The following is a 13,772-nucleotide window of genomic DNA, read 5'->3' as shown; positions in this document are numbered from 1 at the left end:
TTATTATTATTATTATTATTATTATTATTATTATTATTATTATTATTATTATTATTATTATTATTATTATTATTATTATTATTATTATTATTATTATTATTATTATTATTATTATTATTATTATTATTATTATTATTATTATTATTATTATTATTATTATTATTATTATTATTATTGTTATTGTTATTGTTATTGTTATTGTTATTGTTAATGTATCCTACAGGATCAGTACATATAATTGTTGGAATCTTGTTTAATTTTTGATTTTTTATGTAAATTTTACAACTATTATTCCGATAATAATTTTTTTTAATGGCCTTGTAATAAGCGATAGTTATTGGGTCATACTTGAAAAAAAAAAATAATAAATTAATGAAAACATATATGAAGTAATCTATATAGAGTTATATTTAATAAAAAAAAATATCACTAATATAAATATGTTGTATTCTTTTTAACAATATTTCATGTGAAACTATTACTTTTCTGAATATAGATTTTCTGTCAATACAGTAGAACATCGTACATTTAATATTATATAACTTTGAATAGGATTTTTCAATCTGAAAACTTATTTCTTACACGCGTATGCATAAATATGTATGACTTCAATATTCGAGAAACTGATAAAATGATCAAGCTCACACTTCACAACTGTTATAAAGTTGAGTATAATGTAACTCATTATCAGCTCCATAACTATTTACTAAAACTGCCATATAACTAAGTATAGATAATTTTGGAGTTTCAAATATTCTAAGTACACTAGTATAAATTATTGACCAGATCGAAGATCAGTAATAACATAAGAATAACAGCCGTAAATTAATTAAATATTAATAATTTATTAATTTTATAAATTTAATTTCCACCTGATTTTATAATAAATAACTAAGTTGTAAAATTTTTTGTTTTTATGCTAGTTATTGAACTTTTTTGTCATAATTTTTAAATGATTTTAGTACTAAATTAAATATAAACCTCAAAAAATTTATTTCATTTATTACAATACTTTCTTTCTATAAAAGTGTCATATTTTTGTTATTTACATTTTTAGAGCAATTAAAAAAAATATTTATTACAAAATGTTATGAAAAAAGTCAGGCAATATTCAATAAGTATTTTTAACTATCTACAGTGAAAATTTTTTTTAAATAAAAAATTTAAAATATAATAATAATCAATAAATTAAATAATAAATTGTCACTTAAGCAAATAAAAAGATAGATAAAGATTAATTTTAATCAGCAAATTAATATCTTGCAAGTAAAATATATAAAAATAAATATGTAATAAACTATGTATTAATATGTGAAAAGATTGTATAGACACTTGGTGACATTTTACTAGCATAAAATGATCACGTTTTTATTATCTACGAACGTGCTGGATGTTATCACGTGCTACGTAAAAGTGGATTGACAAATTCAAAGAAAACATGAGTTGCGCTGTCATGTCAATAAAATGTTTTACATTAATGTGAATGAAATAAAATATATACTACACTACTAACATAAGCACGTGTTCAGCATGTTTCGCGCGTTGGGTATGTCATCGTCTTCACCAATCACACAACCGCGATTTACAAGCGTCAGAAAGGCACGTTTATTGGACTTTGATATATGATACTGATCTTTAAAAATTTATAATCATATATCTCTATTCTTTATTTATTCCAAACAAGCGGACACACATTTCTGCATATTTACTATTTTTTTTATAAATTTAATAATTAATTATTGATAAGTTTATTAAGCATAATTACATATTAATACGAACATGATCATTAATTTTCATATATCAATTCATTGCGTACTTTACACATTATGATGTAATTATTATTATTATTATTTTTTTTCATTGAATTGTTAAAGTTTTCTTATACACTGAGAGAACAATTTATTTGAGCCAAATAAGATTTGAGTCTGGCAAATAAATCCTATATTTGAATGGACCCAATCAGTATTTATTTGAGACAAAGATATGGTTCATTTGAATAAAATCATGATTTGTTTAATAGTTAACAAATCTTTATTTGGAATTTTTTTCAACCAAGATATGTTAACTATAAACAAATATATATTTGAATGAAATAAATGATTTTGTTTAGTCAAATAAATCTATTCATTTGGCTCAAATAAATTATTTTCTCAGTGTACGTTTTAATTTGAAGATATATGTAATAAAATAACTATTTTAAATTTTTCTTGCCAATAAATCATCGTAACTATCAATATGATTATTATTATTACTTTTCTAAGAATTTAGAAATTTTTGAATTAATTAAATTTTATTAGAAAAATAAATAAAAAAAAATTTTGCAACGTTATATCGACAAGTGGATACTTCTATATCTTCCATATTTATAATGCAATAAATTCATTTATATTGATATTAATTTTATTTATTATATCTTTCACGCAGTTAAATCGTGATTAACAATAACGATAATTATTAGAAGCTGTATTAATTAATTGGAGTTAAATGTGTTATAGTTATGATATAAAAATAACAACAATTATTGTGGCAATAAATCATGTTTGTGCATAAAATGTTATTAGTAAATATAATAATTCATTATGTTCTTTATTTATTCTCTCTTATTTTTTTTCTTTCTTGAAGCTGAAATAATTGGTAATTAATTAAACATATGAACATGGTTCAATAAACTCTTATAATAATAATTCAAATATTTAAACATTTTAAACGAATTTTCTGATAAAAAAAATTTTAATTTATCTTATTAATTAAAGAAACAAAAAAATATTTTTATATACAATTATTACTTCTAAAAATAATTTTTTATTAATCCGGAAATAAAATTTTTACTGTAAAAATATCAATCAAAATGTAATTAATAGCAGATTGAATGTCAAAATCAAAATAATGAAACAATTAATTCAAATAAAAAAAGGCAACGACTATAATTAAACTCTAATCTAAAAAAATAATAGTTTCGTGCAAAACATGAGGCGAGCAATTACTCCGAGATTAACTTGACAAACGATGGGGACTGAGGGGAATCTTTTGCACTTGATCATCCTCACTCCCTCTCGCCCTCATCTTTATGTACCCCCGTTACCCTCGGGCATGTTTAGGTCTATAGAGTTTAAGTACTACACACCTCGCGTGCAATTCTCGTGGTATGTCCGCCGTAACTCGTCTCTCAGTCTTTACTAGTTTGCAAAGCTCTTGCAACTGTTATATAAAGTGCGACAAACTTACACATTACAATTTACTCCAAGTTGAAACGCCGGATCTATCAGATTTTGTGCTAAAATAAAACAACGTTTCTCTTTTCTTCAAATCTATTTCAGGTATAATAAAAAAATAAATTAAATTTTTTTTAAATTCAATAAGTTATTTTATTTAAAAAAATAAAAAAAAAATTTTTTTTATGTAGTTTAAAAAATATATCAATACATATTTATCACTTGCATTCATAAAGTGCATTATTTCTTAGTCTCGGTACTTGTTCCTTTTATGTAGTCGAGACTTTTTAATCGTTTTGCCGGAAGTCATCAAATTCTCCCCCGCTGAATTTACTCTCTGTCCTTTGTCATAACCGTAGTAACTGACGTTGGTAAATGTGTTGATAGTCTGCTTGTAAGTCGGTCACCAGGTTACATACTCATTACAATTTACAATACTGTTGTTGGAGGAAAGGGGTTGATTATTATTTTTCAAAATTTAAATATATATTTTTAATTATTTTTTTTTTGTACCAAAAATTATATTTTTACAAGCTCAATTAATTGTTTTTTATTATTGATCGTAATATATTATTTTTAAAATTAAAAATTTAAATGTCAAAAAAAAAATTAATATTAAATTCTTATTGTAATATTTATTTATCAGTCTATTTTCTCAATTGAAACGAAAAGGGTTGAATAAAAATAAATTATTTTTAAACGAAATTAATCAACATAATTGAATGACGAATTTTCACTAGAAAAAAATTTTAATTCTCACTATTTTTTAAATTGATTAAAAAAAAAAAATATTATTTATTATGACCTTGAGCGCGTAAAGTCCTTGTTTAACAAACTATTAGTCCGTAAAATAATTGAAATTTTTTTTTATCGCGATAAGATTTCAGTCGATGTCTAAAAGAGTCTCGTGAGAGTAACGATAAATTTTATGCACCTATATTCGAGATGTATACAGCAAAAGCGGGGCGATATTATAAAAGCCTGATTGATGAATACTAAGTGAGTAGCCGTTGTTGAGAGTTTCAACGAGTCACTTCTCAGCATTGCTGCGAGAGTGATAAAAGTGTCGTCCAGTAACTCATTATCATTATCATTAATTTTAAGATTAATCAATTAAAAAAATCAACTATACCCTAATTTATTTACAATACTTGTGATATGTGAGTATTTTAATTATTTATGTGTTATAAAGTTAAATAATTATTTGTTAAAATTTTAATAAAATATTATAGTTCTTTTTCATCTAATTTTTTGTAGAAAATAATGGATCGTTTTATTGTATTACTTTGTCTCACTGCAACTATTCAACAAGTTTATACATTACGTCAAGGATCAACTGATTATGAAGGTAAGTTATTATTTATTTATTTTTTTTTATTTATAAGTTTTTTATTTAATATTTAATATTTTATCAGACACATCGTATTGGTTAAAATCCGGTCAAGAAAATTTAAAAAAAATCTTAGGAGCTGAAAATATTGAACGTCGAGCAAAAAATGTTATAATTTTTATTGGAGATGGTATGGGGATAGCATCAATAACAGCAGGACGAATTTTTACTGGACAGAGAAAAGGACAAAGTGGTGAAGAATATAAATTAAGCTTCGAAACATTTCCCAACAGTGGATTTTCAAAAGTAATTATTTGTGACTATAAAAATTATTAGTTATTTTTTTACAATTATCTTTAATTATTAACTTTACAATCTGTGATAATAAAATATATCAGCTTCATTTAACATCTATTTTACGTGGATAATTATTAGCAATTATAAAGAATAATAAAAAATATATATATAACAACACTAATTATTAATAATTAAATTCCAGACATATAATGTAGATAAACAAGTACCTGATTCAGCTGGTACTGCAACGGCAATATTTTCTGGAGTCAAAAGTCGGTACAGGGTCATTGGATTAGATCCAAAGGCTGTGTATAATGTTTGCGATTCGACTATGAATGAAGTTAGGAAACTTACAACTGTGGCCGATTGGGCACAAGCCACAGGAATGGATACAGGTAAATTTAAAAAATAGTATAATTTAATAAAAAAATAATAAAAACAAATAATGATAATAAATAAAAAAATATTCGATTAAATTGTACATAAGAGAATAAAGTGGAACTAGATGATACGATTGTGATGAAAATGAGTGACAATAATCAGTATAATTCACTGCCAATCACGTTATTTATTCAGTGATATAATCTCACAATTAATGCATCGTATGTATAATATTTTCACATGATATACAATATCATACATTCAAACCAGGTTGTTATCCTTGTAACCTAGACCTTGAAAAAAAAAATTATAAAGTCAATTGTAATTAAAGATTAATTATGTTTAATCATATTAAAAAAAACTAGATATAAATTTTAAATAGAAATAATGATCAATAATTTAAAAATAAAAAATACTGCGGATGATCTGTTACAGAGTTTTTCAACTGAATAAAAGTTACAATGCGTAAGAATGTTATTGATTCATTTTATCTCTTGATATGTTATAGATAAAAAATAATTAATAAATCTTTGGTTTAATAGTTTGTTAAGTAAATAATGTAAAGTTTATAGAGGTTTCAGGAATAGAAAAAAAAAGTGAATAATTTTAAATTATTTTCTGATTATCACTTACTTATTATATTTTTATTAAATGCACTAACGGTTCTAGCACACGGTCATGGGTATTAATCAAGTGTTAAATTAAGAACCAGTGACGAATAGACCTTGTTTAAATTATCTATGCAGTGAAAATATATTAAATCATTGGGAGTAGTAGCTCTTGTGAGGGCCAGGTCGAGGCCGTTATTTTACCCTGAGTGATTTTATACTTGACTAGAAAAGGGATAAAACAAAAATAACATTTTATTATAATATATTACTTTAAATAGAAAAAATTGTGCTTATATACTTATTAGGCCTTTAAATTAATATTTAAAAAAGCTTTTTAAAATTGATTAATTAATTATGTAGCCTTATTTATATTTTATCAACAGGTTTTGTTACAACAACAAGAATAACTCATGCTACTCCTGCAGCACTTTATGCTCATGTTAATAATCGTGACTGGGAATGTGATAGTGCTATTCCAACTAAATATAAAGATTGCACCAAAGATATTGCACGTCAACTTATTGAAGATGCGCCTGGCAATAAATTTAAGGTAAATTCTTTTAAATTCTATATTTTAATTAATTTAAATGTTAATTTATTTACATAACTTATTAAGGCTCAGTCACTAATTTTTTCGAGACGAAATAAAAATTCTTATCAAAAATTTTTGATTATAAAATTATTATTTTTTAAGAAAAAAAAATTATAAATTTTATGGAGACGCTTAAAATAATAGAACTATAGTACAAATATTTTTTAAATATTGAATTTTATAGAAAAAAAAAAATATTAATGAGTTAAAAATAATTATTTTTGTAATTTAACTACGCAAAAAAAAAAGATTTCTTGGCGCGAAAAGATAAATTGACTAGAAAAAATTTTTTCACACCCCAAGAAAGTTTTTGTTTTCAATTCACAATGGAAAATTTTTTTTGGGACAAGTTAAAATTTTTTTTGCGAAGAAATCTTCTTTTTCTGTGTATTTAATTAATTCTAGTAATTACTTATTACTTTAGATATTGTTCTCAACTTTTTTTTATATAGTATATATGGAAATAAAAAATAATTTGTATTAAAATTTCATTATTTGCTAATTTGAAAAACTTTTAATCTAACAAAAAAAAAAAAATTATTTTGTGAGAATTAATTTTTTTATTTAAATTGATTTTTGCAAATCGTCAAAAAAAAAGGTGTCAAATATAACGTAAAAGTAATTTTATTTAGCTAACATTGACATTTGGAATCAATGAATTCAAAAAAATTTTAACTGATAATAATTCATTAATTTAAAATTTTTTCGAATAGTTATTACTTAAACACATAATAAAAAATATTTAGTGACAATGATTCTCGTGCATATGTTGCAATAGTTGTAACTTTATTGATAATTTTTCACGAACTCATAGTTAAGTATTAGAACGCTAGAAAAATAAACAAACTTATAAACTTATAAATAGAAAAAAGATAAAATTATCAATAGTTTAGTGGGATTTATTGTGTACGTCTGCGATAATTAACAAAGAAAGTTCAAGGCTGATTGACAATTGCATCACGACACTCTTTTATCAGATCACGTATCCGGTCATTTTATTGATTTTAATGATGCTATTCATATACAAGTGTACACATATTTATCACACACTCATCTGACATTTATTATTTATAAATTATAATAAATAAAAATTAGGCCATATGCAAATTATATTTTTAAATCTCATTGATTTCGTATGATAATTTTTGCAAAAGATAACAAAAAATTTTAAGTAAATTATAATTTTTTTTTTTTTGGCTTATTATTATATTTATTTTGTCACGAATTGTAAACAATAATGGAGTTTAAAGAGGTTTTTTTTTTATTATTTTATTTTATTTAATCATTCGAGTCTTACATATATATTTATTTCGTAAATTTGCTTATAATGTTTGATAAAATTAAAATAATATTATCTTTTTTTCAGCCAATGTACGGCAAAAAAATAACAAATCTTATTTTAAATTTATTACAGTTTAATCATAATGATAATAATTATTATTTAAACAGGTAATTTTAGGTGGAGGTGGTCAAAATATGGGAACTCCAATGCCAGATATGATTGATAAAGACAGTTGCACAAGGAAAGATGGAAAAGATTTAACACAAATATGGAAAAAATTCAATCCAGGTGGCAAAGTTGTTAAAAATAATATTGACTTAATGTCCATTGATATTAAAAACACAACAAAATTACTTGGAGTTTTTTCAAACAGTCATATGCCTTATCATGAAGTAAGGACCAATGAAACACCGACTTTGGCTAATATGACAACGCAAGCTATTAAAATATTGAAAAAAAATGATAATGGATTTTTATTGATGGTACGTAAATATTTAAATATTTTTTATGAAACTCATGCCGAAGAATACGCCGCTAACTGGCTAAAGTCAGCCTCATAAAATTTCATATTTACATACAATACTTTCTCATTGGTCGTAAGTGTGATTTAATATGGGAGAAAGGAGGGGGCAAAATGGGGTACCCCCAAAATTTTATAAAAAAAGTTTGTTTTTTAAAATGTCTTTTAAACATTTCAAAATCACTTTTGTAAATACAATTGAGCATTATTTTTTTTTTTTTTATTTAACTTTTCAAAAATCGAAAGTGTCATAAGGAAAAAGTTGATAACTTTTGTTTAATGATAAAAGCAATTAAAATTTTTTTTTCTTCCTTTGCATCCAATAATTATGTGAAATGTCATCTTTCTTTATTTGAATTACTTATAAGAAAATTTAATTTAACTAAATTTATTTAGTTTCCAAAAATTTTTTTTTCACCTTTTTTAGGGCGCACCCCATTTTGCCCGCAAAAAAAGAATTTTTTTTTTTTATCAGCAGTTGAATTTTTTTTCTATTCCCTTTGAATATCATTAAGAAAAAAAAACATTTAACGTATTTGAGTCCCCGAAAACTTAGTATTTCGGTAAGTACTCCGTTTTGTCCCTCTCTTCCTCCCCTATATTAAATCACTCATTTTTACACTAAATCATGAAGTTTTAGTGAAATAGGCGAAGTATATCCCTACTCAATGATTTAAGATACTAACGAATCTATTACCTCCCTCTTTTATGACGTCGCTTTGAATTTAGCTACTCTCTAAACAAGAATTAGTGAAATAAGTGAATATTCACTAATTCATGTTTAGAGAGTAACTACCTTATTAATATGACCAAAATCTCTAGACTGATGCACGTGTACATTTAAACAATCAGCACACATATCTGTAAATCAATGCAAGGTCAGCTGAATTTTGTAGCTCTATCCATATCTCTATTATTATACTATTGTATATATCTAGTGACATCGAGTATATAATGCCGATTTCTCAAGATGCATAAGATACTATTTAATGTTTAATCCAATGACAAGATTTTTATCAATATTTATTTTAAAACTTATTTAGAAGAGAAAATTTTAATAAATTAGATTATTGTATTTTTATTCTGATTTACTTTGATAGTCATCTAAAAAATTATATTAAGTTTTCAACGTTTGTACATAAACCCGATCAAATCTGAAATATACAATCGACTTCTGTTTGCTTTAACTTTGAAATTAAATCTATATATTTCTATATTAAAGTACTATTGGAAATCGGTATTTAAATCCTCGTCATTCAATTATAATAAATGAGTTTTTAAATAAATATGCTCGTACGTATTCACTATATTTTACAAATATTAGTTATTAAAGTAGTTGAATTTTAGATGTGGAAATTTTAGCTGTTCAAAAGTAAATATAAAGGACATTGGAGCACCCCCGGTCAAAAAAATAACTTTAAATTTACTTTTTTGACTTAAATTCAAGTTAGTTAAGCCGAAACCCAGTCAAATTGAAAGATATTTTTATGACTCAGGACAACGGAACACAAATTTTAAAAATTTCGCAAAAAAACTTAGTTTTCATCAAGAATATTTTATCTATTTTCCGAATTTATTCTTTAAACATATTAATAATTCATTATATATTCGTTCAATGTTAATAAAAGTAAGTAATTTATTTTTATTAAAATTATTGTAAATGGTAGATTTGTTTGAAATGGGTAAAGATATATTGTATTCGATGCAGAAGTCACAAGACTTAATAACCCAATTATCTATTTCGGTCTTCTTCAATTAGGAAATTGTAAAAATTATAATTGTAATCTTTCATAAACTCATAGAAATCTGCATTTCAAGTTTAAATTTGAAACTTTTTAAAAATACTTGCATTAGCGTGTCCGAATTGAAAAACTTGTGATTATTCGGATGTGCATCTTTCATTTTCTATAAAAGTTAAATGTCTTTTAAAATATTTGATCAATTTTTATGAAATTTGGTATAGAACTAAATTTTGTTAAAACCTATCAGTTCTAATTTTCTAAAACAATTTTTTTTTTTAATTTCAGTTGCAAAATTAAATTAAAATGAAACAAATTTAGTATACATTAAAAATAAATTAAAAAAACAATAAACTTTACAATTAATACAAATACACTTTGCATTGCATCGACTCATATTTTATTTTTTTTTTTCCTTTTTAATTAAGCTATTTTACATATTCAATTTTTAATGAATAATTTAATTACTAAAGTTAAAACATAAAGTTGAATTTATTTAATGCTTTAATTAGTTTTATAATTACATAATTATGAGAAGTACTTAATTTAAAAATATTTCAAGATTTATTTATTTATAAAACGAGTGAATAAATGTTGTTATCCACGAAGTATTCTTGAAAGTGAATATAATATTATCTAAAATGAAAATCTTTATAATATATATAAGAAATAATATGATTCCTTGTTGTCGAAGATGTTAAGAATAAATTTGCAATGATGAACTTCCTACTTTAACGATATCTCGACATAAATTTATAGTTTTCAAAATATCATAACGACGCGATGAGAGTTTCCCGGATACTTAACAAGGCCATTTACCACTTGAGCGTGTAATTTTATTCGTAACTTTAGAAGCTCATTACTGATGTACTTATGTTACTTTGCATACTGCTAGAGATTGAATATAAAGAGAGTAAAGATGAATTTTAATCTCATAACTCATTCTTTTTTCTGACAGCCTGACTTATTTAATATTTAATATTCATATTTATAAAATACTATTTATTAATTTATCTCTTTTTAGGTTGAAAGTGGAAGGATCGATACTGCTCATCACAAAAATTATGCAAAGTTAGCACTACGTGAAGTTACCGAATTAGAAGAAGCTGTCAAAGTTGCTTTGAGGCTGACTAAAACAGAAGATACACTTATAATTGTTACAGCTGATCATTCACATGCATTTACTATGAATGGATACCCACTCCGTGGGAATGATATTCTGGGATTCGCTAATAATATTATTGAACCAAATATAAAACCTTATGAAACATTAACTTATGCCAACGGACCTGGTTTTACACATCACAGAAATAATAACACGAATTCAAGTGAAACTTGGATACCAGTCGAATCAGATGCTAATAGAAATGAACCATTTTATCAACATATGTCTGCTATGTGGTTGAAAGATGAGACGCACGGCGGTGAAGACGTGGGAGTTTACGCTATTGGTAGTTATTATTATTTATTGATTTATTCATTTTTAAATATATATAACGAAATACGTACGTACGCTCGGAGAACTTGAAAATATATTTACACTGTATTCAAGCTTCAGAAGCTTGAAAATTGCAAGGAGTTTCGAGGCTGGCCCGCAGGTCTACCGTTTTCCCGGGTTTTTGTTATCTATTCAAAATTACACTGTAAAAAATCGGAAGTAAATACGGATGTTATTTCAAGATTTTAACTCGAAATCACTTCGTTACGTAGAATTTCAGAGTTTAAAGAAAAATCACTCCGCATACGCACAGTAAAAAAGGATTCGTCGAAATTGACACTTTCGTGTGTAAAACGATCGATTGACACTTATTTATATGTTATTTCAACGTACGTCGTTTGTTTTGAAAAAGTTACACTCGTGTATGTTAAAAGTAACACGTCATGAGTGTCAAAATTCTCGAAAATGTAACCTTCAGTTTTAACACACTCATGTGTTATTTGCAACACTTGGAGAGTGTTGAATTTGACATACGCTTTTGTGTTACTTGGACACTTTTCAAAAATATTTTTTACATTATTTAATGTAAAGTTAAAATCAATGAAACAACTGTAGATAATTGATTCTTCAGCAGTGAAATATTAAAAATAACGATAATATTAGTAAAAATAATAGAAAAATAATAATCAAAATAATAATATCATGTGTTGTTCAATATATATGTATATATTGTAACGAATGTGATATATACAATCATTTATTATTATTTTCTTAAAATGTTCTTAAAATTAATCCAATAAAATTATAAAATGAAATGAATAATAAAAAATGTCAGCCGATCATTACAAGAGTATAGTTACACGATGGGTAGCACGTCGTACTTCCCCCCCAAAAATAAAAACAACCGAGGCAATAGTTTTAACTTTTTACTTGAAATTATCTGAGAATTCTTTTGTTTCGGTCAAAATTATTTTTAACACATTTTGTGTGTTGATTTCACAGTAACATATAAAAAGTGTTACTTTCGTATAAAATAAAATTTATGTGTGTTAAAAAATCAATTGATTGCGACAATTGAATCAAGATAAATATTGTATGTTCAATTGATACACAAAAGTGTTGAAAATTCAACACTCAGAACTTTAACATAGGCTTTTTTTACACTTTGACGATTCGTTTTTTACTGTGCGGAGTGAATAAAGAGTTTTTTTTTAATAGATTGATTTTGAAGTTTTGTGGATTTTACTTCAATTCGCATCCACTCTGATCCGGAGTTTTAATGTTAAAATAAACTCCCCTTCGGAGTGAATTTCACTTTGAAGGGATAAAATAAATAAAAAATCATCCACTTCAGATTTAATCCGCGTTCACTCCGCGAATTTTTTACTGTGTAAATTAAAAAAAATTATTAATAATTCAACAAAATATTTTAACAATATTTCTTTTTCTCATTGCATTATTTAATACTAATAATTAATTAATTGTTAATTTTTGAATTTATGATAACAATAAAAGCTTTTTGATCTAACGGAATTGTTTAAAAAAAAAAAAAAATTGTTAAATAATTGACTTAATTACATATATTAAATACTACGCGTATTAATCAATATATTTTTTTAATTATATATAATTACTAAGTATATATTTATTATTTCAGGTCCATACTCTCATTTATTCCGAGGTACGTTTGAGCAGAATTATATTGCCCATGCAGTTGCATACGCCAGTTGTATGAAAGACTGGCCATCTCACTGTGATCATCAGTACAAAAAATATTATTATGATACATCTTCATCATCAACTATTGTGTCTTTATCGTCATTAATATTAGCAACGTCTTTTTTTATTCTAAAACTTTTTACTTGAAATAGTTAATATTTATTTTAATTAGTGGAATTTAACGATATGAATATAAAAAATAATGCTGCTTTAAAAGTACAGTATTTTAAAATTGTTTATTAGACAATTTTTCTTCTTTATATTAATTAATATATTAAATAAATAAATAATTGTTGACATTGCAGGTCAATGCACTATATTTTAAATCCACAAATTAATTTATAATTTATAATGATATGATTTTAAAAATTAATTTATGGATTTAATAAATAATTCTATAGGTAAATTCTAATTGTGAATTCTTAATAATGGAAATTCAAAAAATGAAATTAAAAAAAAAAGTATGAATGTTATATCTTGAGGGTGTGTTTTATTTATATATGTACATTATGCGATATTTTATATAAATTTATGTGTATGAAAAATTAAAATAATTGATTCATATTTGTAAGGTTTTATAAAAGTTATATTTTAAATATGTAAAATAAATTGTAATAATTCATTAAAGAAAAGTTTATTATTTTTTGACTT

The 13,772-nt window shown here is 24.2% G+C and overlaps 1 protein-coding gene across 3 annotated transcripts; it reads left to right on the top strand.

Moving 5' to 3' along the window:
- Window positions 1-3,100: 3,100 nt before the first annotated feature.
- LOC103568959 (alkaline phosphatase 4) lies at window positions 3,101-13,331 on the top strand. 3 transcript variants are annotated; one of them, XM_008546012.3, is made up of 9 exons: window positions 3,101-3,317; window positions 4,093-4,372; window positions 4,470-4,560; window positions 4,628-4,848; window positions 5,042-5,234; window positions 6,215-6,381; window positions 7,873-8,187; window positions 10,989-11,415; window positions 13,060-13,331. In XM_008546012.3, the coding sequence occupies exons 3-9, from the start codon at window positions 4,476-4,478 to the stop codon at window positions 13,266-13,268; spliced, it is 1,617 nt and encodes a 538-aa protein (XP_008544234.1). In that variant the 5' UTR covers window positions 3,101-3,317; window positions 4,093-4,372; window positions 4,470-4,475; the 3' UTR covers window positions 13,269-13,331. The 3 variants fall into 3 exon arrangements, with proteins under 3 accessions (XP_008544234.1, XP_053596486.1, XP_008544235.1); XM_053740511.1 differs by having other exon boundaries at window positions 4,445-4,560; XM_008546013.3 differs by lacking the exon at window positions 4,093-4,372.
- Window positions 13,332-13,772: the final 441 nt, after the last annotated feature.

The sequence above is a fragment of the Microplitis demolitor genome, chromosome 7, assembly GCF_026212275.2.
Source record: "Microplitis demolitor isolate Queensland-Clemson2020A chromosome 7, iyMicDemo2.1a, whole genome shotgun sequence".
Taxonomy (NCBI): Eukaryota; Metazoa; Arthropoda; class Insecta; order Hymenoptera; family Braconidae; genus Microplitis; species Microplitis demolitor.
Note: the sequence above shows the minus strand (reverse complement) of the source record. Positions and strands in the feature narration are given on the sequence as shown.

Coding starts and splice junctions, on each gene's coding strand:
- LOC103568959 (XM_008546013.3), top strand. CDS start 4,476: ATGGATCGTTTTATTGTATTACTTTGTCTCACTGCAACTATTCAACAA. Junction 4,561..4,627: donor AGGATCAACTGATTATGAAG/GTAAGTTATTAT, acceptor ATATTTTATCAG/ACACATCGTATTGGTTAAAA. Junction 8,188..10,988: donor ATAATGGATTTTTATTGATG/GTACGTAAATAT, acceptor ATCTCTTTTTAG/GTTGAAAGTGGAAGGATCGA.